General features: G+C 42.9%; 1 protein-coding gene across 1 annotated transcript in view; it reads left to right on the forward strand.

Moving 5' to 3' along the window:
* LOC138359482 (NADH-ubiquinone oxidoreductase chain 5-like) overlaps nucleotides 1–27059 on the forward strand; it is a 73102-nt gene extending 46043 nt beyond the window's left edge. Inside the window, exon 8 of the mRNA XM_069318766.1 lies at nucleotides 26937–27059. Within this exon, the coding sequence (XP_069174867.1) occupies nucleotides 26937–27059 (123 nt within the window). The remainder of the gene's footprint in view (nucleotides 1–26936) is intronic.
* Nucleotides 27060–27430: the final 371 nt, after the last annotated feature.

Raw genomic sequence — 27430 nt, forward strand, 5'->3', positions numbered from 1 at the left:
ACATATATACGACAATATGGAAAAACACAGCCTTGATACTATTATTAAATTGACTTTCATTATCCCCGAGTTCAAGGCTGTCTCTCTTAAGATCTACATCATCCAAATGTAAACACCAATCGATGAGAATAAGACCGGATGAGTCGATAGTGAAATAGCTCTGGGCTATGTCTATTTTCAGTTCTTGTAACACAGTCAATGTAACGTAATGGGAAAACAGACTTTCTACTGCCTACATAAATAGCATTTGAAAATGTATGCAAGTCTAGATAATCTCCTATAGCCCTTACATTCTAAACACAAATAAAATATTAGCACACGCTTGCATCGCATTATATTTTCATTAAGTAACGCGGAGATCAACTTTCTGGCTGTTGTCCGAATATCATTATTGAAATGTGAACCCCATTTAGCCAAACACAATATCTCCATTACATCTCATAGCATATAAATATTACGGTCTGCAAGTTTTTAGCCCTCTGTAACACAATGTAACGTAACGTAACGCAAATCAACATTTTGCAGTCCAAAATGTCATTTTGAAACGAAAAGTGAGGCTTAGTCCATCTCCATTACATCTCTTACCATATAAATATTGGCGTCTACCAGTTTTACCCTCTGTAACACAATGTAACGTAACGTAACGCAAATCAACTTTTGCAGTCCAAAATGTCATTTTGAAACGAAAAGTGAGGTTTAGTCCATCTCCATTACATCTCTTACCATATAAATATTGGCGTCTACCAGTTTTACCCCTGTAACACAATGTAACGTAACGTAACGCAAATCAACTTTTTGCAGTCCAAAATGTCATTTTGAAACGAAAAGTGAGGCTTAGTCCATCTCCATTACATCTCTTACCATATAAATATTGGCGTCTACCAGTTTTAGACCCTGTAACACAATGTAACGTAACGTGTAATCATCCTCATTTTCTACAGTCCAAAATGTAATTTTTAAATGAAAGTATGACTTAGTCCATCTCCATTACATCTCTTACCATATAAATATTGGCGTCTACCAGTTTTAGCCCTCTGTAACACAATGTAACGTAACGTAACGCAAATCAACTTTTGCAGTCCAAAATGTCATTTTTAAATGAAAGTATGACTTATCCCATCTCCATTACATGTCTTACCATATAATATCGACTACCAGTTTTAGCCCTCTGTAACACAATGTAACGTAACGTAACGCAAATCAACTTTTGCAGTCCAAAATGTCATTTTTAAATGAAAGTAACTTAGCCCATCTCCAACATCTCCTTCCATATGAATATTACGGACTACCAGTTTAGCCCTCTGTAACACAATGTAACGTAACGTGAAAAATCATTTGTCGGATGACCAAATAACAATATTGAAAATGACATCCATGTTTAGCCATTACATCCAAACACAAGAAAAATATTACCGCTTTCTTGAGAAACTTATATGTGGAGATCAGATCTCCAGAGTCCACACAATAAGCCGCACATCACACATCTGTTTTCAAATCACAGCTCGCATCTAATTTAATGTTATTTTTTTTTTTTTGCAGAAACTATGTTTTCAGATTATGCTCAATGTCAGCAATTACTATTCGTATCATCAAAGTCCTTTCAGTCAACAAAAACAAGCAAAGGTGCCGCATAAACCACTAAAGATTTGATGTATGCAAGGTACATCATTTTTGACAATTCTGTCGCCGACTCACCTTAGCGAGATGACTGCGCACAACAGTACCCGAGCATTCTTAATAATTTTATTCAAGCCGTCTCCACTCCAAACCGGACCTGCGGTCCGAGTCAGGACCGCAGGTCCTGACTGGTTTGGAGTGGAGACGGGTTCAAGTAAAAAATGGCCACACAGGAAATGATTTCGACGTTCAGCGTTCAGTTAACACTCACTGAGTTGTAAACTGAAAGATTAAGCAAGCCAATGCATAGTTGATGATGATAGTAATATTTTAAGATTGAGAAACTTTAAACTAGATGACCACACATGTAGCGATTTTGCATTCAGTAAACACTTACTGAGTTGTAAACTGAAAGACTAAGCCGGCCAATGCATGGTTGATGATGATAGCAATATTTTAAGATTGAGAAACTTTACACTAAATGACCACACATGTGGCGATTTTGCATTCAGTAAACACTTACTGAGTTGTAAACTGAATGCTGGAGCCGGCCAATACGAGGTTTGTGATAGTAATATTTTATTTTTTATTTACGATGGAGAAACTTTAAACTAAAAATGAGGTCACATGGAGGGATATCTATGGTTCAGTAAACTGTTACTGAGTTGTAAACTGAATGGTTGAGCCACCCAATACATGGCTGGTGATAGTAATATTTTTTTTTTTACGATGGAGAAACTTTAAACTTAAAAAATATGGTCGCATGGAGGGATAACAATGTTCAGTAAACAGTTACTGAGATGTAAACTGAATGGTTGAGCCATACCAATACATGGCTGGTGATAGTAATATTGAATTTTTTACGATGGAGAAACTTTAAACTAAAAATGAGGTCACATGGAGGGATATCTATGTTCAGTAAACTGTTACTGAGTAGTAAACTGAATGGTTGAGCCACCCAATACATGGCTGGTGATAGTAATATTTTATTTTTTACGATGGAGAAACTTTAAATAAAAATGAGGTCGCATGGAGGGATAACAATGTTCAGTAAACAGTTACTGAGATGTAAACTGAATGGTAGAGCCACCCAATACCTGGTTAATGATAATAGTATTTCACGATGGAAAATCCTTATCCTAAACTAAAAATGAGCTCACATGAAGTGATTTTCACTTACTGAGATGTTAACTGAATGTCTGAGCTATCCAATACATAGTTGGTGATAGTAGTATTAATTCAAAATGGAAAACTTTAAACTAAACTAAAATGAGCGCACATGAAGTGATTCTCGCGTTCATTAAACACTTACTAAGTTGTTGTTAACTGAATGTCTGAGACATCCAATACATGGTTGATGATAGCAGTATTAATGACAATGATAATATGAGGTCTTGAACTAGATACTGGCAGGGGGACAACAAAGCTGTGATATTGAAAAGAAACTGAACTGAATTTGAAAATTGATTAATATATGTAATGTGAAGCCAATCTACTGGAAAACAGTATGCGAACTTTATTTGAAAAAGAATATGAGAAGACGGAAAAGCTGGGGGCAAGAAAAAATGTTAAAAATAAGAAGTAATGATCTTCATAAACATAACATAAGATAACCATGACCGTAATTAATACAGTGTGAAACTCTCTTATACTATGCTCACCGTGAAATCTCGTCACTAGGCATAACTTGTCACTCTGCGAAACAAATTATTGACTATAGTGTGACAGTGAGAATAAACATGACCACTTATGTTTTGGAGTGCTATTTTAGTCAAGAAATACTGTAAAAGATGATTATTGACTAAAGGGAATTTGCGGACTGCTGGTGTTTGATTTGTTGAACTGCTTAAAGGAATCATATTTGCTAGAAAAAAAGTTTCCTGTGAAATAATGCTTGTTATATGTTTTGACTATCTAGCTAATAGCATATTGCCTGGGTAATAATGAAATGAAATGTCACATTTTGTCTGACTCACTTAGCACGAGTGAAGAGAAAACATTGAAAAACTGGCAAAGGTTGAAAACTCTGTGAAATCATATCTGTTATGATAAGTTTTGACTAGCTGCAAGCTATGTTTGCCTTCTCTCTCTAATCTACACACGCGATATGAAATGTGAAAAAAATCTTACATTATGCTATGTTAACAGTGCTTGAATAAAATTATTAAGAATGCTCGGGTACTGTTGCGCGCAGTCATCTCGCTAAGGTGAGTCGGCGACAGAATTGTCAAAAATGATGTACCTTGCATACATCAAATCTTTAGTGGTTTATGCGGCACTTCTGCTTGTTTTTGTTGACTGAAAGGACTTTGATGATACGAATAGTAATTGCTGACATTGAGCATAATCTGAAAACATAGTTTCTGCAAAAAAAAAAAATAACATTAAATTAGATGCGAGCTGTGATTTGAAAACAGAAGATGTGTGATGTGCGGCTTATTGTGTGGACTCTGGAGATCTGATTTCCACATATAAGTTTCTCAAGAAAGCGGTAATATTTTTCTTGTGTTTGGATGTAATGGCTAAACATGGATGTTATTTTCAATAATGTTATTTGGTCATCCGACAAAGTTGATTTTCCACGTTACGTTACATTGTGTTACAGAGGGCTAAAACTGGTAGTCCGTAATATTCATATGGAAGGAGATGTAATGGAGATGGGCTAAGTCATACTTTCATTTAAAAATGACATTTTGGACTGCAAAAGTTGATTTGCGTTACGTTATGTTACGTTTGCATTGTGTTACAGAGGGCTAAAACTGGTAGAGGTCAATATATATATGGTAAGAGATGTAATGGAGATGGACTAAGTCATACTTTCATTTAAAAATGTTATTTGGTCTGTAGAAATATGAGGATGATTACCACGTTACGTTACAATGTGTTACAGGGTCTAAAACTGGTAGACACCAATATTTATAGGGTAAGAGATGTAATGGAGATGGACTAAGCCTCACTTTTCGTTTCAAAATGACATTTTGGACTGCAAAAAGTTGATTTGTGTTACGTTACGTTACGTTACATTGTGTTACAGAGGGCTAAAACTGGTAGAGGTCGATATTTATATGGTAAGAGATGTAATGGAGATGGGCTAAGTCATACTTTCATTTAAAAATGACATTTTGGACTGCAAAAAGTTGATTTGCGTTACGTTAGGTTACGTTACATTGTGTTACAGAGGGCTAAAACTGGTAGACGCCAATATTTATATGGTAAGATATGTAATGGAGATGGACTAAGTCATACTTTCATTTAAAAATGTTATTTGGTCTGTAGAAATATGAGGATGATTACCACGTTACGTTACAATGTGTTACAGGGTCTAAAACTGGTAGATATCAATATTTATATGGTAAGAGATGTAATGGAGATGGACTAAGCCTGACTTTTCGTTTCAAAATAACATTTTGAACTGCAAAAAGTTGATTTGCGTTACGTTACTTTACGTTATATTGTGTTACAGAGGGCTAAAACTGGTAGACGCCAATATTTATATGGTAAGAGATGTAATGGAGATGAACTAAGCCTCACTTTTCGTTTCAAAATGACATTTTGGACTGCAAAAAGTTGATTTGCGTTACGTTACGTTACGTTACATTGTGTTACAGAGGGCTAAAACTGGTAGACGCCAATATTTATATGGTAAGAGATGTAATGGAGATGGACTAAGCCTCACTTTTCGTTTCAAAATGACATTTTGGACTGCAAAAAGTTGATTTGCGTTACGTTACGTTACATTGTGTTACAGAGGGCTAAAACTGGTAGACGCCAATATTTATATGGTAAGAGATGTAATGGAGATAGACTAAGCCTCACTTTTCGTTTCAAAATGAGATTTTGGACTGCAAAAAGTTGATTTGCGTTACGTTACGTTACGTTACATTGTGTTACAGAGGGCTAAAACTGGTAGACGCCAATATTTATATGGTAAGAGATGTAATGGAGATGGACTAAGCCTCACTTTTCGTTTCAAAATGAGATTTTGGACTGCAAAAAGTTGATTTGCGTTACGTTACGTTACATTGTGTTACAGAGGGCTAAAACTGGTAGACGCCAATATTTATATGGTAAGAGATGTAATGGAGATGGACTAAGCCTCACTTTTCGTTTCAAAATGAGATTTTGGACTGCAAAAAGTTGATTTGCGTTACGTTACGTTACGTTACATTGTGTTACAGAGGGCTAAAACTGGTAGACGCCAATATTTATATGGTAAGAGATGTAATGGAGATGGACTAAGCCTCACTTTTCGTTTCAAAATGACATTTTGGACTGCAAAAAGTTGATTTGCGTTACGTTACGTTACGTTACATTGTGTTACAGAGGGCTAAAAACTTGCAGACCGTAATATTTATATGGTATGAGATGTAATGGAGATATTGTGTTTGGCTAAATGGGGTTCACATTTCAATAATGATATTCGGACAACAGCCAGAAAGTTGATCTCCGCGTTACTTAATGAAAATATAATGCGATGCAAGCGTGTGCTAATATTTTATTTGTGTTTAGAATGTAAGGGCTATAGGAGATTGTCTAGACTTGCATACATTTTCAAATGCTATTTATGTAGGCAGTAGAAAGTCTGTTTTCCCATTACGTTACATTGACTGTGTTACAAGAACTGAAAATAGACATAGCCCAGAGCTATTTCACTATCGACTCATCCAGTCTTATTCTCATCGATTGGTGTTTACATTTGGATGATGTAGGTCTTAAGAGAGACAGCCTTGAACTCGGGGATAATGAACAAGTCAATTTAATAATAGTATCAAGGCTGTGTTTTTCCATATTGTCGTATATATGTTTACTTTGCTTGGAATTTGTATGTGTGGAACATTGCACACCTAAGGGAGAGAGAATGAACGGCTCGTTTGAGGTATAGCGAGGACTGACCGTGATGTGTATGTTTGTTTTACCACAGTGAATATGAAGCTATATTATGCTATGTCTATCAGTTGTTGAATAAACGCTACGTTACGTTATGTGATACAAGAACTAAACAAGTTTGTGGTAATATTTTATTGTGTTTGGATGTAATGGCTAAACATGGTTTACATTTCATTATTCAGACATCGGACAGAAAGTTGCTCGTTACTCTTAAAATGTTATTTGGGTAAAGAACGAAGTTACTATATTGTTCACGTTGCATTAATGATATTTGAGCAAAGAACGATGTCATCATGTTGGTCGTGTTACCTTACAAGGTTATAAGGGTGAGAGTGATGGGGGCTCGAAAATTGACATTAGTCGTCCATCCTCTGGTGCGCTGTCAGTCTAAGTGAAATGAAAAAGATACGTGAACAGCGGCAGCAGGAGAAAGGAAATGATGATACTTTCCCCCAACTATTAAATGATCTGGAGAGAGAGAGAGAGAGAGAGAGAGAGAGAGAGAGAGAGAGAGAGAGAGAGAGAGAGAGAGAGAGAGAGAGAGAGAGAGAGAGAGAGAGAGAGAGAGAGAGAGAGAGAGAGAGAGAGAGAGAGAGAGAGAGAGAGAGAGAGAGAGAGAGAGAGAGAGAGAGAGAGAGAGAGAGAAACCACTGACTGCTATGTATATCCCATGCAGTTGTATTTACAACAAATTATGATTTGTTATAATAATAAGATTGAAGACCAGCTTATGACTGGATATTCTTAAAAAATGCTATTTGAGCGAAGAATGATGATACCATGTTGGTCACATTGCGATACAAGGTTATACATATGATCAGAAATAATACTATGGCTTTGCACAGAACATCCGGTCTGGGAAGGGTGTTGTGATACTTGATGGTAAGGAGAGAGGATAGGGGAGGGAGGGGGTAGGGGTTAGCTGGGGGTGGATGGGGAGAGGGTAAGGCCATCCCACTACCTAGTCCATCAATCTCACAACGTCTCAAACCGCCGCGAAGGTTAGACCTTAACGAGATGGTATGCCGTTTCATTCATTCAGGAGTCTTGAACATTCTGCGACATTGTCTTGCTATGATAACGCCGTTGTGTGATACAAGGTCTGCACAGCAGTAATGGGTGTAGGAAGAAGAGGTGATGGAGACATGCATACATTCAATGATATTTATTTGAGCCACCAGATGTTGTGATCACAGTTAACTAGAATAAAACTAGCTCGTCATGATTGTAACTTGCTTAACTAAAAATGAATTGTTGGGGTTCAGTCCTGGACTCCTTTATGAGTCTCTGCAAGCCTTTACTGCCCATATGACTGCCTTGTGTGAGAATGGACTGTTTAGCAACACGTAGGTAGTTCTTGACACACTATGTAACCCGCATATAATGTAGAGAGAGAGAAGCTGTATAAATAATCAGATGGCTTGTTAATCAATGTGTGTCAAACTCCCAGGACTGCATTTTGGAATTTGTATGTTGCGCACATCTCCCCTTCCTTAACGAAAACGCAGTGGGTAATGGATTCCCAACCACTTCCGCCGTGTCTGAGGAAGTAATGGCAGTCATTGCCTACCCTCCGGGAGGGGAAGATATAACCAAACTACTTGGAAAAGACTCTTCAGTTACCCTCTAACCAGTGACCAGTACGCACACCCCTCCGCGGACATTGAAAAACGCTTAAGGGTAATGGTTCACATCCGTCCAACTCTATCACCTATACACTCCTTCGCCACCAACTGTTTACCTCATCTCATTCACAACTTAAGAGTGACTGCTCTCTCTTTCTATTCCTCCTTCTCCTCCTCCTCCACACTTCATACCATGTATGACCCAACTATTACCCTCATGCAGTATCTCCAAACACAGCTGCATTACTCGAAGAAAATAGACTTGAAAAAACGATTAAGGCAAATGGACCACATCCCTCCTGCTGGACTCTACTCTCTCATCCTCTCCCACTTACGGCTTCCTGTAAGGGGAGCTAATGGTTTGTCAAAACCGCAAATGACCCCTCAGCAGTCTCATGCCGAGGGGAAGCTCCCCTCGCTCTTCCATCCCTCCCTCCCTCCCTCACCCCTCCCCCACCCCAAACAACATAACAGACTATGTTGGGACCCCTCTCACATACACTCAGCCTCTACATAGCTTACTTACTTACTATCATCAAAACTATTATCTTCACACAGGATTAAGTCTATGCCAAACACACATACATATTCATTTACTCTTTACTCTTCCACATACTCTCCTACATCCACAACAACATATCCTCCACTCTTTCCTGACCACATACCCAAACACACGGAAAAAGCACCCCAAACCCCCGAGGACTAGAACCGTGCGCACCACCTGCTCACCACATACCTCCGACACGCGCCAAACTTCCGGGAAAATCCCCCCAAACCCTTGAGGACTAGACACCTGCGCGCCACCTGCCCAGGTGAGCCTCACGAGGCTCACCTGGGCAGATGGCGCGCGCGGTTCTAGTCCTCATCTTCCCTACTCAGCGTCCTACTTTACCAGTTATTCCCATTGACTTCATTTTGTGTGCTATCACGCCATTGTCACATTTATCGAAAGCCTTTGCGAAGTCCGTGTATATCACATCAGCATTCTGTTTTACATCTAATGCCTCAGTGACTTTGTCGTAGTGCTCAAGTAGCTGTGAGAGGCACGATCTTCCCTCTGGAAATCCATGTTGGCCTGGGTTGTGAAGATCATTGGTCTCCATGAAATTGGTGACCTGACTCCTAATCACTCTCTCAAATATTGTTATGATGTGCGATGTTAGTGCAACTGGTCTATAATTCTTTGCCAATGCTTTGCTCCCTCCCTTGTGTAGAGGCGCTATGTCTGCTACTTTAAGTGCATCTATGGAATATCTCTTGAAGAAGAGAGCAAAGTTCATGTTGACCAAGGACTTTCAATTATCTTTTTGAGAGCCTAAAATTCATACTGATATCATCTCTCATTCTGAAGTCCAATAACTTCGATGACAGATTCATATTACCCATCGATGCTTCAGACTATGGCATAGGGGCAATGTTGCCACAGAATGATACAAAAGGGGATAGAACACCTTATGGCATTTTATTTTAAGAAATTGAATGATTGTCAATGGAATTATTCAGTTATAGAGTAAGAAACACTGTAGTTGGTGAGCGCTGTGCAGCATTTTGATGTCTATTTGACAAGTAATGGTCATCCAATTTTGGTCAGATCTGACCTTAAACTATTAAAATTTCTAGCACAGTTCCATTATAAGACTCTCAAGTTAACCAGATGGAGACTTCACCTCCATCAGTAAGAACTGTGTATTGAACACATAAGAGGAATGCAGAATGTGGTAGCTGATGCCTTGAAACGAACCTAACATTCTAATTTTTATTTATTTTTTGGTAGAAATTAAAACAAGTTCTTTAAGGGGGGTAGGGGGGGGGGACGTGTGATGATATTGACGCCATCTGTTGAGGGAGGTGTGACAATAACAACGCCGCCTGTTGAGAGGCTCAACAAACATTTTCTGTTCCCCTGTGGAAGGTTTAGGTCGTAGTTGATCCCGGTGTAGTTTCTGTCATGTTAATAACATTTTTGTCCACATAAGAGATGTGGAGAGTATCTTGGTCAACAGGAATCATTTCAATCAGGACAGTCCTGCACTCAAGACGTGTTCCAGCGGGAACAAGGGAAGTCGGTATAGACAGTGAGATGTCTGGAAATACTTAGTGAAGTATTGTTGATTGGACTGACGTTCCCCAGGATGGCCAAACTGTGTTACGAAGTACTGGCTGTCTGCTAAAGCTTGTTGTAAGTCTGTTCTAGAGACTTCTGCCAGTGTGCTGTTGGAGACTTCTGCCAGTGTGTTGCTGGAGACTTCTGCCAGTGTGTTGTGTTATGATCCCAGGTAGCTGAAAAACGAGTCTTCACCCTTTGAGAATTATTCTATCAGGCCTGACCTGACTAAGAGGCCAAAGAAATATAGACATGAAGATTCATATGTAAAATAATGGGTTGGGTTTGATAAATAATTTAAGAATGTGGGCAGTGAATATGAAAATAAGTAAATGACTTGATATAAGATGTGGAGAGTTCGCTGGAGGTGTGAGGCTTGCTTGAGAGGAGCTTGAGCTCACTTGAGCTGAAGAGATCGTGAGGGGAGGGCGTGTTCCGTTTGAGCCCCTGGTGAATAAGCACCCCTGTTTGATATACCTTCAAGAGGAAGGAAGTGGACAGACGTCTCAACTGAGGAATAAGTTAGGAGGCGTGTCAGCTCAAGTCAGGTACTGCAGAAGGTGTTGAGGGGGCATAAAGCAGTTCTTCGGGAAGCCTGAGGCGTCCTGAGTGTCGCCGCCCCGTCAGAGAGCGCCCTGCAGGAGACCTTATTGTGGTAAGCACATTTTTACCAGTTTACAGTGATTGCATATAGTTGATCATGTGCCCAGCGATCGTAGCGAAGGTTTATTGATACATTTGGCATATTTTATTAAGGCAGAAGGCCTTAAATAAGAGCAAAGATGGAGGAACAGCCTGGAGGGCAGAGCGACGTCCATCCACTCAGACCGCTGGAGGGCAACTGAGGGGCCAGCCGCCAGCTGCCAGTGGTGAAGTACCATTGTTGCTTAAGGAAGACTTCATGGTGTAACAGCCTGGAAGAGCTGTAGCGGATCCTGGTAGATAAACCCGGAAGAACCTGATGTCAGGGTAGTGAACTTCCAGATGTGGAAGGAAAGTTCTTGTTGACTAATTGTAGGGAGTTGGTAGAGTGTTTGGTTGTCATTAGCGTGCAAGACGCAGGGAAAGGTGAGTGATTGATTACCATTTTTGTGCTAAGAAGTACATACACTAAAGTATAGTTACAACCGTAGGCTGGATTACCTGCAGAGACATACATATGTGTTCTAGGACTGATAGGGCGATTGATTGATCATTGTTGTTTATGAAGGAATATTTATGTTGATGTTTATAGAATTATAGCCATTGGCTGAATTGCCTGCAGATATTTATTCTCTCTCTCTCTCTCTCTCTCTCTCTCTCTCTCTCTCTCTCTCTCTCTCTCTCTCTCCGGTGTCAAAATTAAGCATGTTTGGGAAGATTATTACAACCAAACTTGTTCTCATACTATTTGATATTACAATTAAACTTGTTCTAATGCTGATCGCTGTCACAGACAAGTTTGGTCTCATACTATTCGTTGTTACAAACTAGTTCTTCTCATATTTTTCAATGCCAAAAGTAAGCTTGTTTTAATATTTTTTGTCGTTTTCAGAGCTGAGTTTGTTCTCATTCGTTTCATTATCAAAAGTGAAACAAGTGACAGAGGAGATTTTTCCAAATATGAAAAATAGTGGAAAATTTTTAAGCAAATCTCTCGTTATTTGGCATCAGAGTCGTGCAGATTTCATCTCAATACGTTAGGAAATTAATTATTTACGATTTTGATTAAATAAATGTGTGCACGACGGGCGGCAACTCTTACTGATAAAGATAACACCTTCAATTTACTGGCATTCAGGGATAAAGAGATGCAAGTAACTGTCCGACGCACGAAGAAGAAAAGTAAGGCGGGTCTACAACGTGGATATGCAGCTGGTGCCACCTGGAGGGCCAGATTTCACACATAATAATGAGTTAGTATGTTATTATGTTGTATTTTATGATATATCATATAAATACATTGCCCAATGGCAATATGTCTTATGCTCCATTGTACGGAAAGCTGACAACCACTTTTTTTATTTATTTTGATTTTTTTTCTGTTTTTATGCGGATTTTATTGTGACTTCTACATCTTGGAGAATGCATATCTGGCACTAAACTTATGAAGTTGGACCGAAATTGGTCAATATGTTAATCAGCCACAGGTGACAGAAGTTGGGACTTTTATTTATTTTGTTGGTCGATTTAGTTAGATTTTAAATTCTATTCTCTTTGTCTATTTAGGTTGTATTGAGGAATGAGGACCAAATGTGGACCCACTTATATATATGGGCAATAAAGTTATTGGAATATGTTTGTTATAAGAACATAAGAATGGGGGAAACTGCAGAAGGATGAACATAAGAATGAAGGTAACTGCAGCTACCCATTCGAGGCAGGTCCTATTTACCACCCAATATCATTCATATATATGTCTAACCTATTGTTAGACAGTTAAGAGGCCCAGTTTTACAGTTATCCCTAAGGTATCCCAATATTTTTTTTTCCTTGACTTCATTTCAAAACATATTTTCCTACAACTTTCTCATATTCGAGTATGAATGCCAAGCTATCTTAATTAAAACTTACAACATATGTCATAAATTCGAAGTACTATATACATTGTCGTAAACTTTTTCTCAATGAACAGAATTATCAGCTTTGAGACACTGTCAAAAATTAAGATTCTGACTAATTCTAACCATTTTTACATATTATGTGGAATGTTCATAGTTCTAAGGTGTTCTTGTTGTCGTTTAATCGTAAAGTCATAACGTTTGGAGTTATAATTTTTGGGGGAATTAATTTTGCACATATTTGGATGGCAACATTGAAAAATGTTTTACAGTAAACTATACTCTCAAACAATATTTAGCTACAAGAAACATTAAGGTTATATGCCATTCTGAGACCACAATGAATAAAATAACAATTGGTTACATATTAATATTTTGACATCAAATTTGAAATCTTTAAATCAAATTAGGAAAAATTGGAGCATTTACCACGAAGATACCCCCCCCCCTCCCCGTTCAGCTCATTGATGCCGTGAGGGGGGCTTGGTGGGCGGCTGCCGGAGTGTGATGCTCCTTGGGACAATCTCTGTCCTTTTGTGGCCTTGTTCTCCTGCTGCTGTCCTCTCAAATTGTACTGAACAACTTTTCATTTTCCTTCTGTTTCGTTTTTCTCCCCCCTCTTATCCTATCTGCTTGTAGTTTCCAGTCGACCTTTTGCTTGTTTTGGTTATTCCTTTGGACTTCTATTTTGACGCCCGGGTGCTTGGGGAAGCATACTCTTGCACCCGTAGAACTGTAGTACCCAACATCGAGAGCGAGGGGAACCTTTTATTGTCACTCCTCCTTTCGTCACTGAACCCGATCTCGACGGGCTGACGGTTCTTAAGGTGGTGTTTGTGGGGCGTATACTCACGACGCACCCCTAGGGGGCCCCGGCAAGATCGGCGATAGCTTCTTGTTGGGTGTCCTGCCTCTAATTGTGGCTCCATGGTGGGTGTGGGGGCACATTCGTGAAATGAATGTTTCTATTTCGTACCTATGTTGTATTCTGTTCCTCCTTTACCTTCTCAGGCTCGTGGGGTGGGCAACCAAGCCCCCAAGTTGGTCCGTGTTGGAACAACAGGCTCTGTAGCCTCCGCTGCATTGGACCCCGACGTTGCTCCTCCTTTGGCCTCTCTGACTACTCTCCTCCCTCCTCTGTGGTTGGGTCGAGCCCCAAGCCCCCAGTGGTGTCTACTGGCACTGCTTAATCTCTAGTTGTGACTCCTGCGCCTTTTACCCCTCTCTGGGGGTTTTCAACGCCGTCCTCGACACGGCCGCACTCGGTCGATTCCTTCCACTCTGAGGCCTATCAAGCCTTGTTTGGTCCTGCTTCGTGGGCCAAATACTTTGATCTCCTCTCTCTTGATTCTGTGCCTCCTGACGATTTCTCCCTCCATCGACATCTTGTTGATTTTGTAGATGCCTCTGTTACCTTCAACCCCACTCATCTCGGTACATGTGTCGTTGCTGCTCCTTCTCAGGATGCAACTTCCCGCTTGGCTGTCTTTTCCTGCCTTGGCGAGACCCCTGTTCGGGTCTCAAAGAACGCTCAGTTGAATGCCAGTGTTGGCACTATTCTCCTCCCGCCCCATATTGCAACCGGTGTTCGGAATCTGCAAGATTGCCACGATGATATTCGGCATATCCTCGAGACCCAGGGCCATTCTGTCCTCCAGGTGGACACGTTAACTCGTCCCCCTCGTAGTCGTCGCCGGCAACCCCTTCGGGTTGTGAAGATTACCTTTGATAGTAGGACCCTTCCACCCCCTGTCATTCTTGCTGGTGCCAGGTGCTCTGTCCAGGAGTACATTCCTTCTCCTAGGCTCTGTAACAAGTGCTGGAGGTTTGGGCATGTTGCCTTCCGCTGCTCTGGGACTTTCTTTCTCTGTCCTTTGTGTGGGGGTGAAGGTCACTCTAAGTCGGAGTGCACTTCTCCCCAGGCTCGCTGCCTCAACTGCGGTGAGGCCTATCCTACCTTCTCCCGTGCGTGTATACATTACAAGCTTGAGGCAGCCGTCCTCAACTTGAAACACCGGGAGCGTTTATCTTTTCCTGAGGCGAGGAGCCAGGTTCGCCAGCTCCCGCCTTATGCTAATTTCTCTTATGCTCGCGTGTTGCGCTCCTCCTCTCCTCGTCCTTCCCACCTTCCTCAGACTCACAACCGTTTCCGGGCCTTGGACCCTGATACACCCACTGCCCCCTCCTCTGTCCTCTGTTCCTTTGAGTTCTGTTCCGACGGGTCGCCCTCCTGGTCCTCTGTTTGGGGTTCCCCTTCTTCCTACCCGGTCTGTCATGTCTCCTGTGTCTTCTTCCTCGTCTCCCTCCAATCCTTCTTCCCATCCTTCTCCTCCGTCAATTGACTCTCCCCGCCGCCTGTCGGTGTGGGCTGATGTCCATCGCTCTCCTAACAGCCGTCGTGTGTGCTCTCGTTCAGCTTCTCCTGGTGAGACGCCGGAATCCGTTGCCCGGTACGTAGTTGCTGGGACACCTGTATCTTTAAGTCAGAAGCGTACGCCTGGCTCCTCTCCTTCCTCCTCCCCGGCGGGTAAGAAGGCTTCGCTTTCTTCCTCGACCCCTACTACAGTACTACTGGCTCTATTGCTCCTTCCCCGCCCATTTCAGTAATTGCACCCCCGGTTCCTGCTATGGAGGTTTCTTTGGCCCCTGCTTCCCTCTCGGTTGCTGCCCTTGCTGAGGTGTGCTTCCCTCTTTCTACTCCCCCTCTTCCTGTTGCTGTCCTTGACTGCTCCTCTCCGTTGTCTCCTCCTCTTCCTCCTCCTCCGGACTCCGCCCGCCCACCTCTGGTCTGTTCTCCCGCTTCCTTCCCTCCATCTTTGCTCAGTTTACCCATGCCCCCTAACCCTGACCTTGCTGACCCTGATCCCGACCCTGATATTCTTTAACGTGCTATGTTGCTCTTTTGCCTTTGTTTCTTCCTTGTTCTCTGTTGTTGTCCTTTCTTTTCTCATCGATGTCTATTCTTCAATGGAACGTTTGAGGTTATTACGCCAATTTCCTCGAACTCCAACATCTGATTTCGACATTTTTGCCCCTTTGTGTCTGTCTCCAGGAGCCGATGCTTGGTGCTCGTCCTGGTCGCTTTCATGGCTATTCCTTTCTCTTCCCCCCCCCCCCCCACATAGCTGTTGCTGTGGCTCCTAATTCTTCTGCTCTCTTGATTCGCTCTGATGTTCCCTTGGTCCCCTTACTTTTTCCTTCGCCTCTCCATTGTTCTGCTGCTCGTATCTTTGTGGGGAAATGGTACACAGTTTGTTCCATTTATCTCCCCCCGAGTGTTCCGCTTTCTCTTCCTCATCTGAAACGCCTCCTGGACTCCTTGCCGGAGCTGTGCTCCTGCTGGGTGATTTCAATTGTCGTCATTCTCTTTAGGGCGATGTTTTGACGACCACCCGGGGTCGCCTGCTTGAGCCGTTTATCCTCTCTTCTTCCCTGTTTCTTCTGAATTCTGGTGAGCCCACGTATTTGGACTCTCGGACTCGCACCCTTTCCTGTCTTGATCTTTCTCTTTGCTCGTTTTCTCTTTACTTAGATTTCACGTTGCAGATTCTTGATGACCTCCATGGTAGTGATCATTTCCCCATCCTTGTTTCCTTTTTCTCTTTTCGCCCTCCCCTCTCCTTCCCTAGGTGGCAGTTTGCTAAAGTGGATTGGAACCTCTTTACCCTCAGTGCTGCTCTTTCTGACCTCTCCCTTCTGCCTCTCCTCGCACTCTCCTCCTTTTTCATGACACTGAATTGACGCTGCCCTCCGCTCAATTCCTCGCTCTTCCTCTCGGGGTCCACGGAAGTGCGTTCCCTGGTGGAATGCAGACTGCGCTCGGGCTGTCTGCTGTAAGTGTGCAGCCTGGAAGAGACACCGCCGTCAGCAGACGGCCGATTCTTTTCTTTTCTTTCGGAAAGCGAGTGCGGTGGCCCATAGGGCCATCCGTATGGCTAAACGTGAATGTTGGGCTTCTTATGCCTCCACCATTACGTCCGAAACTCCTCTGCCACAGATCTGGAAGCGTATCCGCAAGATAGCGGGTAAGTTCGTTCCCTAAGTTTCACCAGTCCTTCACCTCCGTGGTACTTTTGTGGCGGACCTGTTGCAGGTCGCTACCGAACTGCGTTCCCACTTTTATTCTGTTAGCTCTAGTCTTCATCTTCCCCAATCTTTCCTTCTTCGTAAACCTGTCCTTGAATCTCGTCTTTTCGATTTCTACACTCGTCTTCGACTTCCCTATAACGATCTCTTCTCTCTCTCTGAACTTCGTTCTACCCTGGCCCTCTGCGGTTCTACGGCAGCGGGCTCTGATGGCATTCATTATGAGATGCTTCGCCATCTCCCTCCGTGCACGTCTCAGCATTTGCTGAGTCTGTATAATCGGATCTGCGAGTCGTCGTCAGTCCCTGAGGACTGGCTCGATGCCGTTGTCCTCCCTGTTCGCAAAGCAGGGTCTCTGGGAACATCCCCTAAGGACTTTCGCCCTATTGCCCTCACAAGTTGTGTCTGCAAACTCTTTTAATGTATGGTTAACGTTCGTCTGATGTGGTTCCTGGAACACTATCACCTCCTCAATTTGGTTTCCGCAAGTGCCGCAGCACAACAGATGTCCTGGTGAACTTGGAGGTCTATATTCGTACTGATTTTGCTGCGAAGACCTCCGTTGTTGCCGTCCTTTTTGACCTGGAAAAGGCTTACGACACCACATGGCGTTATCATATTCTTTCCCCAGCTTCATTATTTTGGCCTCGTGGTCATCTCCCTCTCTTTCTTCGCAGCTTCCTCTCTCGTCATTCCTTTCGGGTGCGCCTTGGTACCGCTCTCTCTGCCTCTTTTCAGCAATACGAAGGTGTGCCCCAGGGTAGTGTTCTGAGCACTACTCTTTTTCTGGTTGCCCTCAATGGTCTTCTTTCCTCTCTTCCTTCAGGCGTCTTCTCCGCTCTCTATGTCGATGATCTTACACTTTGCTGTCAGGGTGATGTTTCGCCTCTCCTTCAACGCTGGCTTCAACTTGAGATTGATGCCGTGTCGTCTTGGGCCACCGATCATGGCTTCAAGTTCTCTACTTCTAAGACTTGTGCCATGACTTTTATTCGGAAATGGGTCATTCTTCGTCCCTCTTTGTCACTTTATGGTCATCCCCTTCAGTACAAAGATTCCGCGAAGCTTTTGGGGTTATTCTTTGACACTCGTTTGTCTTGGTCTCTCCATATCTCTTACCTCCGTGTTGAGTGCTGTGAGGCCCTTGCCCTCCTTCGGGTATTGTCCCATACTTCTTGGGGGGTGGATAGGCGCACTCTCCTTGCTTTACATTCCTCTCTCGTCCTGTCTAAGCTCGATTATGGTTGCCCTGCTTACTCATCTGCTTCTCCTTCTACTCTTCGTCGTCTTGATGCTTTGCACCATAGTGGGTTGCACCTCAGTTCTGGTGCCTTTCGTTCGACTCCCGTCCTCGGATTATATGTTGACACTGGCTTCCTGTCTCTCCAGGACCGCCGTGATCACTACTGTCTTCGCTATCTTGCGCAGTCCTTGCAACTTTCTTCCTCTCGCCTCTGTCGTGCTGTAACTTTTACCCCTCCTGCGGTTCCTGTTCCTCTTCATCATCTCCCTCTTTATGTCCGGTTATCTTGCTTTCAGGATTCTCTTTCCGTTCGTATTTCTAATATTTCTCCCGGTGTTGTTCCTTCTTTACCCCCGTGGAGAGTCCCCCTTTCGCAGTTTTGTACATCCTTGACCTGCATTACTAAAGCTTTTACCCCTCCTATGGTTCTCAAATGCCTTTTTCTTGAGCACTTTTCTTCTCGCTCCCGCTCCGTTTCCGTCTTCACCAATGGGTCTAAGTCTGCAGATGGTGTTGGCTACTATGTTGTTTTTCCTGATCGCACTTATATGTGTCGCAATGACTAGTGCAATAAAATGACAAAGATAAAGGCAAAAATACAACAGATTAAATATTACAAATGGTGAAATGGTGCTGAGAATATCGACTTTAGCTGAGACCTCCCTTAGTATACGAAAGCCAGAGAGCTTAGTATGCCAGAGAGAGATGTCAACTCTAAGAGCACAAAGAATATTCTGAAGTTGATAGCTGGTCAGGCTCAGAAGACGACTCATGTAGATGGCACTGAGGTGCAGTGTGCAGGTGCGCGGTCGGCAAGTCACCAATCAAGAGCAGGCAGGCTGGGATGGGTAGTTTGCTGGTTGACGATGAGCCGGCATGGAGGGTGTGTGGAGTAGGGGGGTTCTCGGGTACGTTTTGCCTCCTGGTCAAAACGTTTTGTGCTACTGGTGATGTATCTTGAATGTAGCATCTTAAACTTGTTAACTTGACGTAACTTTAAGTAGGGAAGAGCAGGCTCAATCTCTCTTGAAAGAGATTATCGTCACAACTCTCCCCCGAAGCCTGCGGTTCCGGGTGAAGTTACGTCTTCAGGAGGTAGAGTGGTAGGTGGAGCAGCCTCTACCTCATAGACTCTGGAGAGGGCGTCTGCTATGATGTTGTCAGAACCCTTGATGTAGAAGATCTCCAGGTTGAAATTCTGCAGATATAAAGCCCAACGTATAAGCCGTTGGTTGTTGAATTGGGCTTGCTGCAGGAAGCGTAGGGGATTGTGGTCCGAGTAGATGGTGATAGACCGAGTACCTTGCAGGTACGGTTCGAAGTGCTGCAAGTTCAGGACGATTGATAGCAGCTCCTTTTCGATCGTGATGTAGTTCTTCTGGTGTGATTTTAATTTATAGCTGTAGTAGCTAACAGGCAGAATCTCCTCGCCTCGCTGTTGCATCAAGACACCCCCGATGCCGGTACCACTGGCGTCGACATGGAGGATGAAAGGCTTCGTGATATCTGGGGAGGCGAGAATAGGATTAGAACATGGCAAAGGAGCACTATTATAGTCCTGTAATTTGGGATGAAGATCAGGTAGGATTTCCAATTTGGAAAGCACCGACTCAGTGTTAGTGCTTTCGGGAGAAGGAGGGAAGGTTTCACTGTGGAGGTATGGACCTTTAAATGTAGAGACAGATACCAACACAGTGGGGGAATTACCTTGATACTGCTTCAGGAGGTTGACGTGGGTCTTTCGCCGCCTATCTGGAGTCTCAAGAACGTAGTTGTTGTTGTTTCTGCACTCCTTGATGCGGTAGGGTCCTGAAAACTTGTTTTGCAATGGAGAACCTGGGATAGGAAAATATGCCAACACGAAGTCTCCTGGTTTAAATTTCCTTAATTTGCTGCTTTGGTCAAAATGAGTCTTCATCCTCTCCTGGGCTTTCAATTGATTGTCATTAGCAAATTTACGTACTCTCTCTAGAATGTGTTTTAAGTTTTGAAGAAACTTGGGCACATTCTGAGGGTCACTGAAGGTGGCATGACGTAGAGAGTCCTTGAAAGCTTTGAGATGAGTACGGCACTTACGTCCGTAGAGCATCTCATAAGGAGATACTCCTAGAGACTCATTGGGGAGACTTCTGAAAATGCACATAACGAGATCAAGTTGTTTATCCCAGTCCTTCAAGGTGTCATTGCAGAATTTCTTTAGGAGTGCTTTAATAGTCTGATGACTACGTTCAAGAGAACCCTGTGAAGCAAGATGATAGGGGCTGGACAGTACCTGTGTGATGTTGAACTCCTCCAGTGTCTTCTTGAAAAGATCACTGGTGAAGTTGGTGCCACAGTCGCTTTGCACCTCTCTTGAAAATCTATACTGGGTGAAGATCTTCAATAGGTGTTTCACCACAGTAGCAGCCGTAATGTTCTTTACTGGAACTGCTATGGGGAACCTGATGGTAGGACACATGATAGTTAATATATATGCATTGCCAGAACTGGTCCAGGGTAAAGAACCAACACAGTCTATGATGAGTCTGTGGAAAGGTTCCGCAGGCACCTGGATGGGTTTTAGTGGAGCCTGGGGAATAGAGATGTTAGGTTTACCTGCCATCTTACATATATGACACTGTTGTACGTATTTTTTAACGTCTTTTACCATACCTGGCCAGTAGTAGTCTTGTCTGATTCCGTGGTAGGTTTTGTTGAAACTATAGTGAGAAAGAGCTCCGTGGGCCAGGTGTAGAATATCGGGCCGTATGCTGGTGGGAATCACTAGTTGTTCGACATTGGCCCAATCGTCATCCTCCTTCAGCTTGCTGGGTGTGTATCTGCGGTAGAGCAACTCATTCTCTAGGAAGAACCCAGGGATACTGTCAGGTTGAGTCTCGGCCAGGAAGAATAATGGTGTTAATGATTGATCTTCCCTTTGTAACTTACGGAACTCCAACTTGGTAAGATTTGGAGGTAGATTCTGAGGGTCTTGAGGGACAGCGGTAACAGTAGAGTCGGCTGGTTGCGGTCGTGCAGCTTGTGCACGGGTGGTCACCAAAACCGGAGGAGAAACTTTATCACTTTCTTGAACCTCTGCTGGAACATATTCAAAGATGGGATTATCCATTACACAAGTAGACACCTGGGGTTTGTCCGTGATGATCAGGTTGGACGGTTGCAGATCTTCTGCCAAGTCGTTGCCCAGGAGAAGTTGCACTCCAGGCATGGGAAAAGGTTTTCCCTGATGGCGACTTGAACTTCACCGGTCACAAAGGGACAATCCAGATGGACTCTGGCGAGTGGATATGGAGTGGTAGCAGTGAGGTCAGTGATAAGGTCGGTTTCCCTGGTGTAGGTGACGTTAGACACAGCCGATTTCAACATAATGGACTGAAGAGCCGCTGTGTCCCTCAAGATCTTCAATTTGAAACGTTCCTCCGAATCTGTACCGTTGGTAGAGACAGTTCCATGATACAGGTGTTTACTGAAGAGAGAAAGATCATTAACATGAACACCAACATTCATCATAGGCTTACCAGACTTAGGAGGAGTCTGTTTGGGTTTAGTAGATTCAGTGCTCTTGTATTGAGCCTTCACACATCTATCTATGGTATGTCCATAGAGTTTGCAATACTAACAATACAATTGTGAGCTCGCATCCTCTGTACTCACTTTATCGTAACTGTACCAAGACTTCTTACTGGGAGGTGGTGATAGTGTCAACCGGTGGATGAGGCTGTAGGTGTCAGCCGACTTCGCACATTTGATGTAGTCGGTTTCTTCTTTATCTGCTAGATATAAACGGACGGAAGGGGGAACACGTCTCAAGAATTCCTCAACTAGCATGAGGTTGATGAGTTCTGCAAATGTAGAGACATGTGCTGCTTCCAGCCATTTCATGAAATATCTTTTCTTTGTATTGGCAAATTCTAGAAAGGTGGTGGTACTTGCCTTAAGATGGTCACGGAATTTTCGTCTGTAGCTTTCGGTGGAGAGAAGGTAGGCGTCCAAAACTGCTTGCTTCAGGGTCTGGTAGTCATTCTCAGACGCTAAGGTACTGAGAGTAACTGCAACTCTACCTGTAAGATGCACTCTGAGAAGGGTAGACCATTGATCAGCAGGCCGGCTAAGTTGATTAGCTAGGGTCTCAAAGGTGGTAAAAAAGACATAAATCTCTGTCTCAACGAATGGTGGCATTAACTTACTTGCATGGGAGTCATTGAAACTTACTGGAAGACTTGCGGTAGCTTGCTGGCGTTGAGTGTGGTGTGTAGTTTCCAACGTGAGTTCTTGTTGACGACATTGTATAGCCATAGCCGCTTGCTGTTTGTCATGCTCGCGTTGTATCTCCAGGTGGCGTTGTTTTGCTTCAAGCTGTACTCGCCCACGCTCTCTGAATAGGGCCATCTCACGTTCCTTTAAGGCCACCTCTCGTTCTTGCTCTTCTTTCCTGATTGCAGCTTCTCTTTCTTGTTCGTCTTTCCTTAAGGCGGCCTCTCGTTCTTGTTCTTCTTTCCTCAAGGCGGCCTCTCGTTCTTGTTCTTCTTTCCTTATTGCAGCTTCTTCTTTCCTCATTTGTAGAGCTGCTTGCTGTTGCTCCCTTTCGAGCTTGGCGAGTTCAAATTTGAGTTTCATAGTTGCCAAGTCATGTTGATCTGCAATAGAATAAGTTTCGTGAGTTTCAGAGTCAATTTTCCCTTCATCTAAGAGGTGATCCATGATTAAGTTATGTAATTCATTTTTGTTGGCTCCATGGGGAACATCTAGTTGATACTCATCTACAAGAGTTTGTAATTCAGTCCTCTTGGCACGACATAAGGTCCCTATTTCACCTGCTGGATCGTTACGGAAAGCTTGGAGACGAAACATGGTGAAAGATAGCAAACAAATGTACAACGAATATAGTTGTGATATGGTAAATGTCAGAAACAGGATAACGTGGCAACTGGTAACTATCCTGTGGAATTTTAATCTTTAACAATTAAAGTTTATTATAGGATGGTAAATGATTAGTCAATCAAAGTCGCAGGAAATCTTGTACCCGGTACTCAATGTAAGAGAATAAGGGCAAGAAAATCCTACTAGATAAGTGAAACTGAGTTTCTAAAACAAATGAAACATTTAATTGCTCCAAAAGTGAATTAGGTAGTCCAAGAATGTAGGCATACCTTGCCGAGTCTCTATAGGACATAAACAAGGGTCTCCCACTAAATGAATATGATACTTACAGAATTAGCGAACTTTGTGCTCTGTAAAAAGAAAGCTAATTCCCTACCTAAGTAAATATCATCATCTCTGACCAACGTGTAGGGGTGCGAGTGTCAACTGGTGACGAGAACTGCTGCTGAGGTCCCAACTCAGCAACGTAGTCCGTGCTAGAGGAACTATGGCTCTCTTTTCCTCCTTCGGTCGGATTGCAGGAGATAGGGTGCTTTGACCCGAAGACAAACCAAAGTACCAGGGTACCACAATGATGATCTGCCGATAATATGAGAAATATCCTAGGGACAAAAGGTGGTAAACACGAGTAATAACACGGAGGGAGAGATGACCAATTAAGAGAATGACTGAGGCCTCCAGTCACCACATAATCCAAAGTTATCCCACACTCACCATATGCTACTTTCGGAATGCACAATACACACAGCACCATATAAATATAAAAATTAATGATAATATTGAAAAGCAACTTTAGCAAAGCGAAGTACGCTTACCACAAATTGACGTTCTGGTACTAGTACCTGAGGGAAGCTCCCGGACAGGCCCCCATTAAATGTGATGGGAAAGTGTTGGAGTATAGATGTTCGGCAGTCCTCCAATGGCAGGTGTCAATGCCTGGTCACACTTACAAAAAAAAGATAGACTGCTTGCCTGTTGTCTGTGGTAAATTAGAGGGAGGAACATGTAAAACACAAAGTATGAATAATGAAACTTTAATATATTTACTTTAAACATAAATAAAAATAAAGACAAATCTCGGATAAATGACTAGTGCAATAAAATGACAAAGACAAAGGCAAAAACACAATAGATTAAATATTATAATGGTGAAATGGTGCTGAGAATATCAGCTTTAGCTGAGACCTCCCTTAGTATATGAAAGCCAGAGAGAGATGTCAACTCTAAGAGCACAAAGAATATTCTGAAGTTGATAGCTGGTCAGGCTCAAACGTCGACTCATGTAGATGGCGCTGAGGTGCAGTGTGCAGGTGCGCGGTCGGCGAGTCACCAATCAGGAGCAGGCCGGCAGGCTGGGATGGGTAGTTTGCTGGTTGACGACGAGCCGGCATGGAGGGTGTGTGGAGTAAGGGGGTTCTTGGGTACGTTTTGCCTCCTGGTCAAAACATTTTGTGCTACCGGTGGTGTATCTTGAATGTAGCATCTTATGCTTGTTAACTTGACGTAACTTTAAGTAGGGAAGAGCAGGTTCAATCTCTCTTGAAAGAGATTATCGTCACACTGTCTTTTCCAATACTGTTAGTTGTCACAACTACCTGTCTGTTCTCATACTGTTAGTTGTTACAACTAAGTCTGTTCTCATACTGTTAGTTGTCAAAACTAACTCTGTTCTCATACTGTTAGTTGTCACAGCTAACTCTGTTCTCATACTGTTAGTTGTCAAAACTAACTCTGTTCTCATACTGTTAGTTGTCACAACTCTGATCTCATACTGTTAGTTGTCACAACTAAGTCTGTTCTCATACTGTTAGTTGTTACAACTAAGTTTGTTCTCATACTGTTAGTTGTTACAACTAAGTCTGTTCTCATACTGTTAGTTGTTACAACTAAGTCTGTTCTCATACTGTTAGTTGTGACAACTAAGTTTGTTCCCATACTGTTCAGTGCAACAACTAAGCATATATAGAAAGTTTCTGTAGTACAGTTGGTTCGTTCTCGACTCAAAATCGGGAATACCGGGTTCGAATCATGTTCATGTAAGAAATGGTTTTGCAGATTTCCTGTGACCGATTACCTCTGTCATCTAGCGGTAAGTAGGTACCCAGTTGTTAGTTAGCTAAATGACAGGTTGAATACTGGGAGAGGCATGTGATTAGTAGTTTATATGACTGGGGCGTGAATCACCTAATACCTTAATACACAAGTATCAGCCTAGGGGAGGCTTAGGGTCTCAGTTGAACACCAGTTGGGTGTCTCTGAGATCCTCTGCTGTGGGTGTTCCGTAGTTGTTCATAAAACTATTGTCTTCTGCTTGTGTGTTCCAGTACACTGGCTGTCGGAATAGCCAGCAAAGTGAAGGCAGAAGAATTAACATTTCTCAGGGTTCTGCAATTAAATATCCTCAAAATGTAGATAAGTTTTATTCAGGTCAAGGAAAAAACATGTAACAAGAGTTGGGAGGGTGACCAAAGTTTTGTTGGTAGATAAATACTAAGATTTCATTAGAATCCCTCTGTGTGATATACTAGATGAGGTCGCCCACATGTTTAATGTGCTGACAGGTTTGTTACAATAGTGGGGAGTTAAGATTAACCACCAGGAAGTGGTTTTGGGAAGCACCCAAACACTAAGGTCTGTACGTGCCATATTCCGTTACTGAGGTTTCGGGATTTATGTATATTATAAAGAACATAATTTACAGCTAAATAATGATGACCACATCCATTGGTTCGGCATGTGCAGATTTACTGAAATACGTTGCAAGCCTGCATCCCTGGTTACGACTGTCTATAAGCAACCAAGAGGTATAAAGGGCAATCCTAGCACATTCCTCAGGAATACTGTTATATAGAAATGTTACCAACACAACAGCCTCATCGGTACCACGATGAGTCATCCTGAAAACTTGTTTGAGTACACCAAAATTGGCAATAAAGCTCCTGATGTTAGCAGACATCAATGGACTGGCTGTTCATGTTCACGCGTTCTTAAGGTAAATATGTTTAGCAGCACTAATGTCGTTAGCGCAAATAAACAATTGTCACAAGAAAGCGATAACGCAGCACTTATAAATAATGATCGTTCGAGGTGACGATTACGAGGTAATTACATGAGATAAAACTACGCCGCACGTCACTAATGTGGTACGCACAGGTCATTAATGTTTCCAGTACGTGTCGTTATTGTTAACACATTTCTTAAGCGTCTGTGTCTAATGTCAACAATGGTGTAAAGACCCTAAAAGGAACTGTTTCATGAGGCATGAACTTTTAACTCAGGTGGGAACGATATAAGGCTCATGGTTTAAAAACTGATGCAGCTGTTGTGTTAAATTTGTTGTGTTTTTGCTGGCATTTAAGTATTATGTTTTAGGACGTGTCTCTGTGACTTTATCTGAGACTATCAGGTCTCCGCCGGACGGGTTCCAGGTTCACTTCCAACCGAGAGAATTAAATCTTTCGTATTAGCCAGTAGTAACTGCCTCATGGGTACCTTCCAGCCACCAGGGAGTGGAGTACCTCATGTTAGCGTTGTACCACTCAAGGAATGTAGTGCAGTGTTACCAGCAATGTTCCTACTGTATCTGAACGAAACACTTTTTGTCCTTCTTCCATGCCCATGGTTCAGCCTGAGGACCTACTGATTGCCAGTTGAAAGTCCTAACTCAGTACCCCACAGTACCCGGATGTTTAAACAAAAAATACTTATAATGAGCACCTAAAACCGATCCCGCCTCCCTCCCCTCCCCTCCCCTCCCCTCCCCTCCCCTCCCCTCCCCTCCCCTCCCCTCCCCCTCTTCCAAATCTCTCTCCATCCCTCTCTTTCTCACTTGCCACAGTTTCATATTGATGCAGTTAACAACACCGATGTATGTTTGTGTGAATGTGTGTTTTTGCGTGCATGCGTGTGTGATGTGTTTGTGTGCCTCGGTGACTGTATCGTGGAACCTTCAGGTCTCCGCCGAGAGGGTTCCATTTCCAGTACGAACCGAGACAGGGAACACCTTCGACCCTGGCGGTAGCAACTGCCGCATTGGTACCCTTCAGGTCTCCGCCGAGTGGAGTACCTCATGCTAGCACCGCACCACTCAAGGAATGAAGAGTTAGTGTTACCAACGATGTTGTTAACTCTATCAGTATGAAACCCTTGCATCCTGGCACCCTTCCCAGGACTCGTCCCGGGACCTTCTGACTCAGAGACGAGATTGCTATGCACTACGCCACAAAGACCCCCAAAGTTTTATAGAAAAAAATACTTAATATAAACTACCAAAAGTCCCACCAAAATCCCTCTCACAACCCTCACTCTCTCCATATCGGTTCTCTACCAACCAGTTTCCTCCAGCACATTTCTCTCTCTCTCTCTCTCTCTCTCTCTCTCTCTCTCTCTCTCTCTCTCTCTCTCTCTCTCTCTCTCTCTCTCTCTCTCTCTCTCTCTCTCTCTCTCT

The sequence above is a fragment of the Procambarus clarkii genome, chromosome 1 (genome assembly GCF_040958095.1).
Source record: "Procambarus clarkii isolate CNS0578487 chromosome 1, FALCON_Pclarkii_2.0, whole genome shotgun sequence".
In the NCBI taxonomy this organism is placed as follows: Eukaryota; Metazoa; Arthropoda; class Malacostraca; order Decapoda; family Cambaridae; genus Procambarus; species Procambarus clarkii.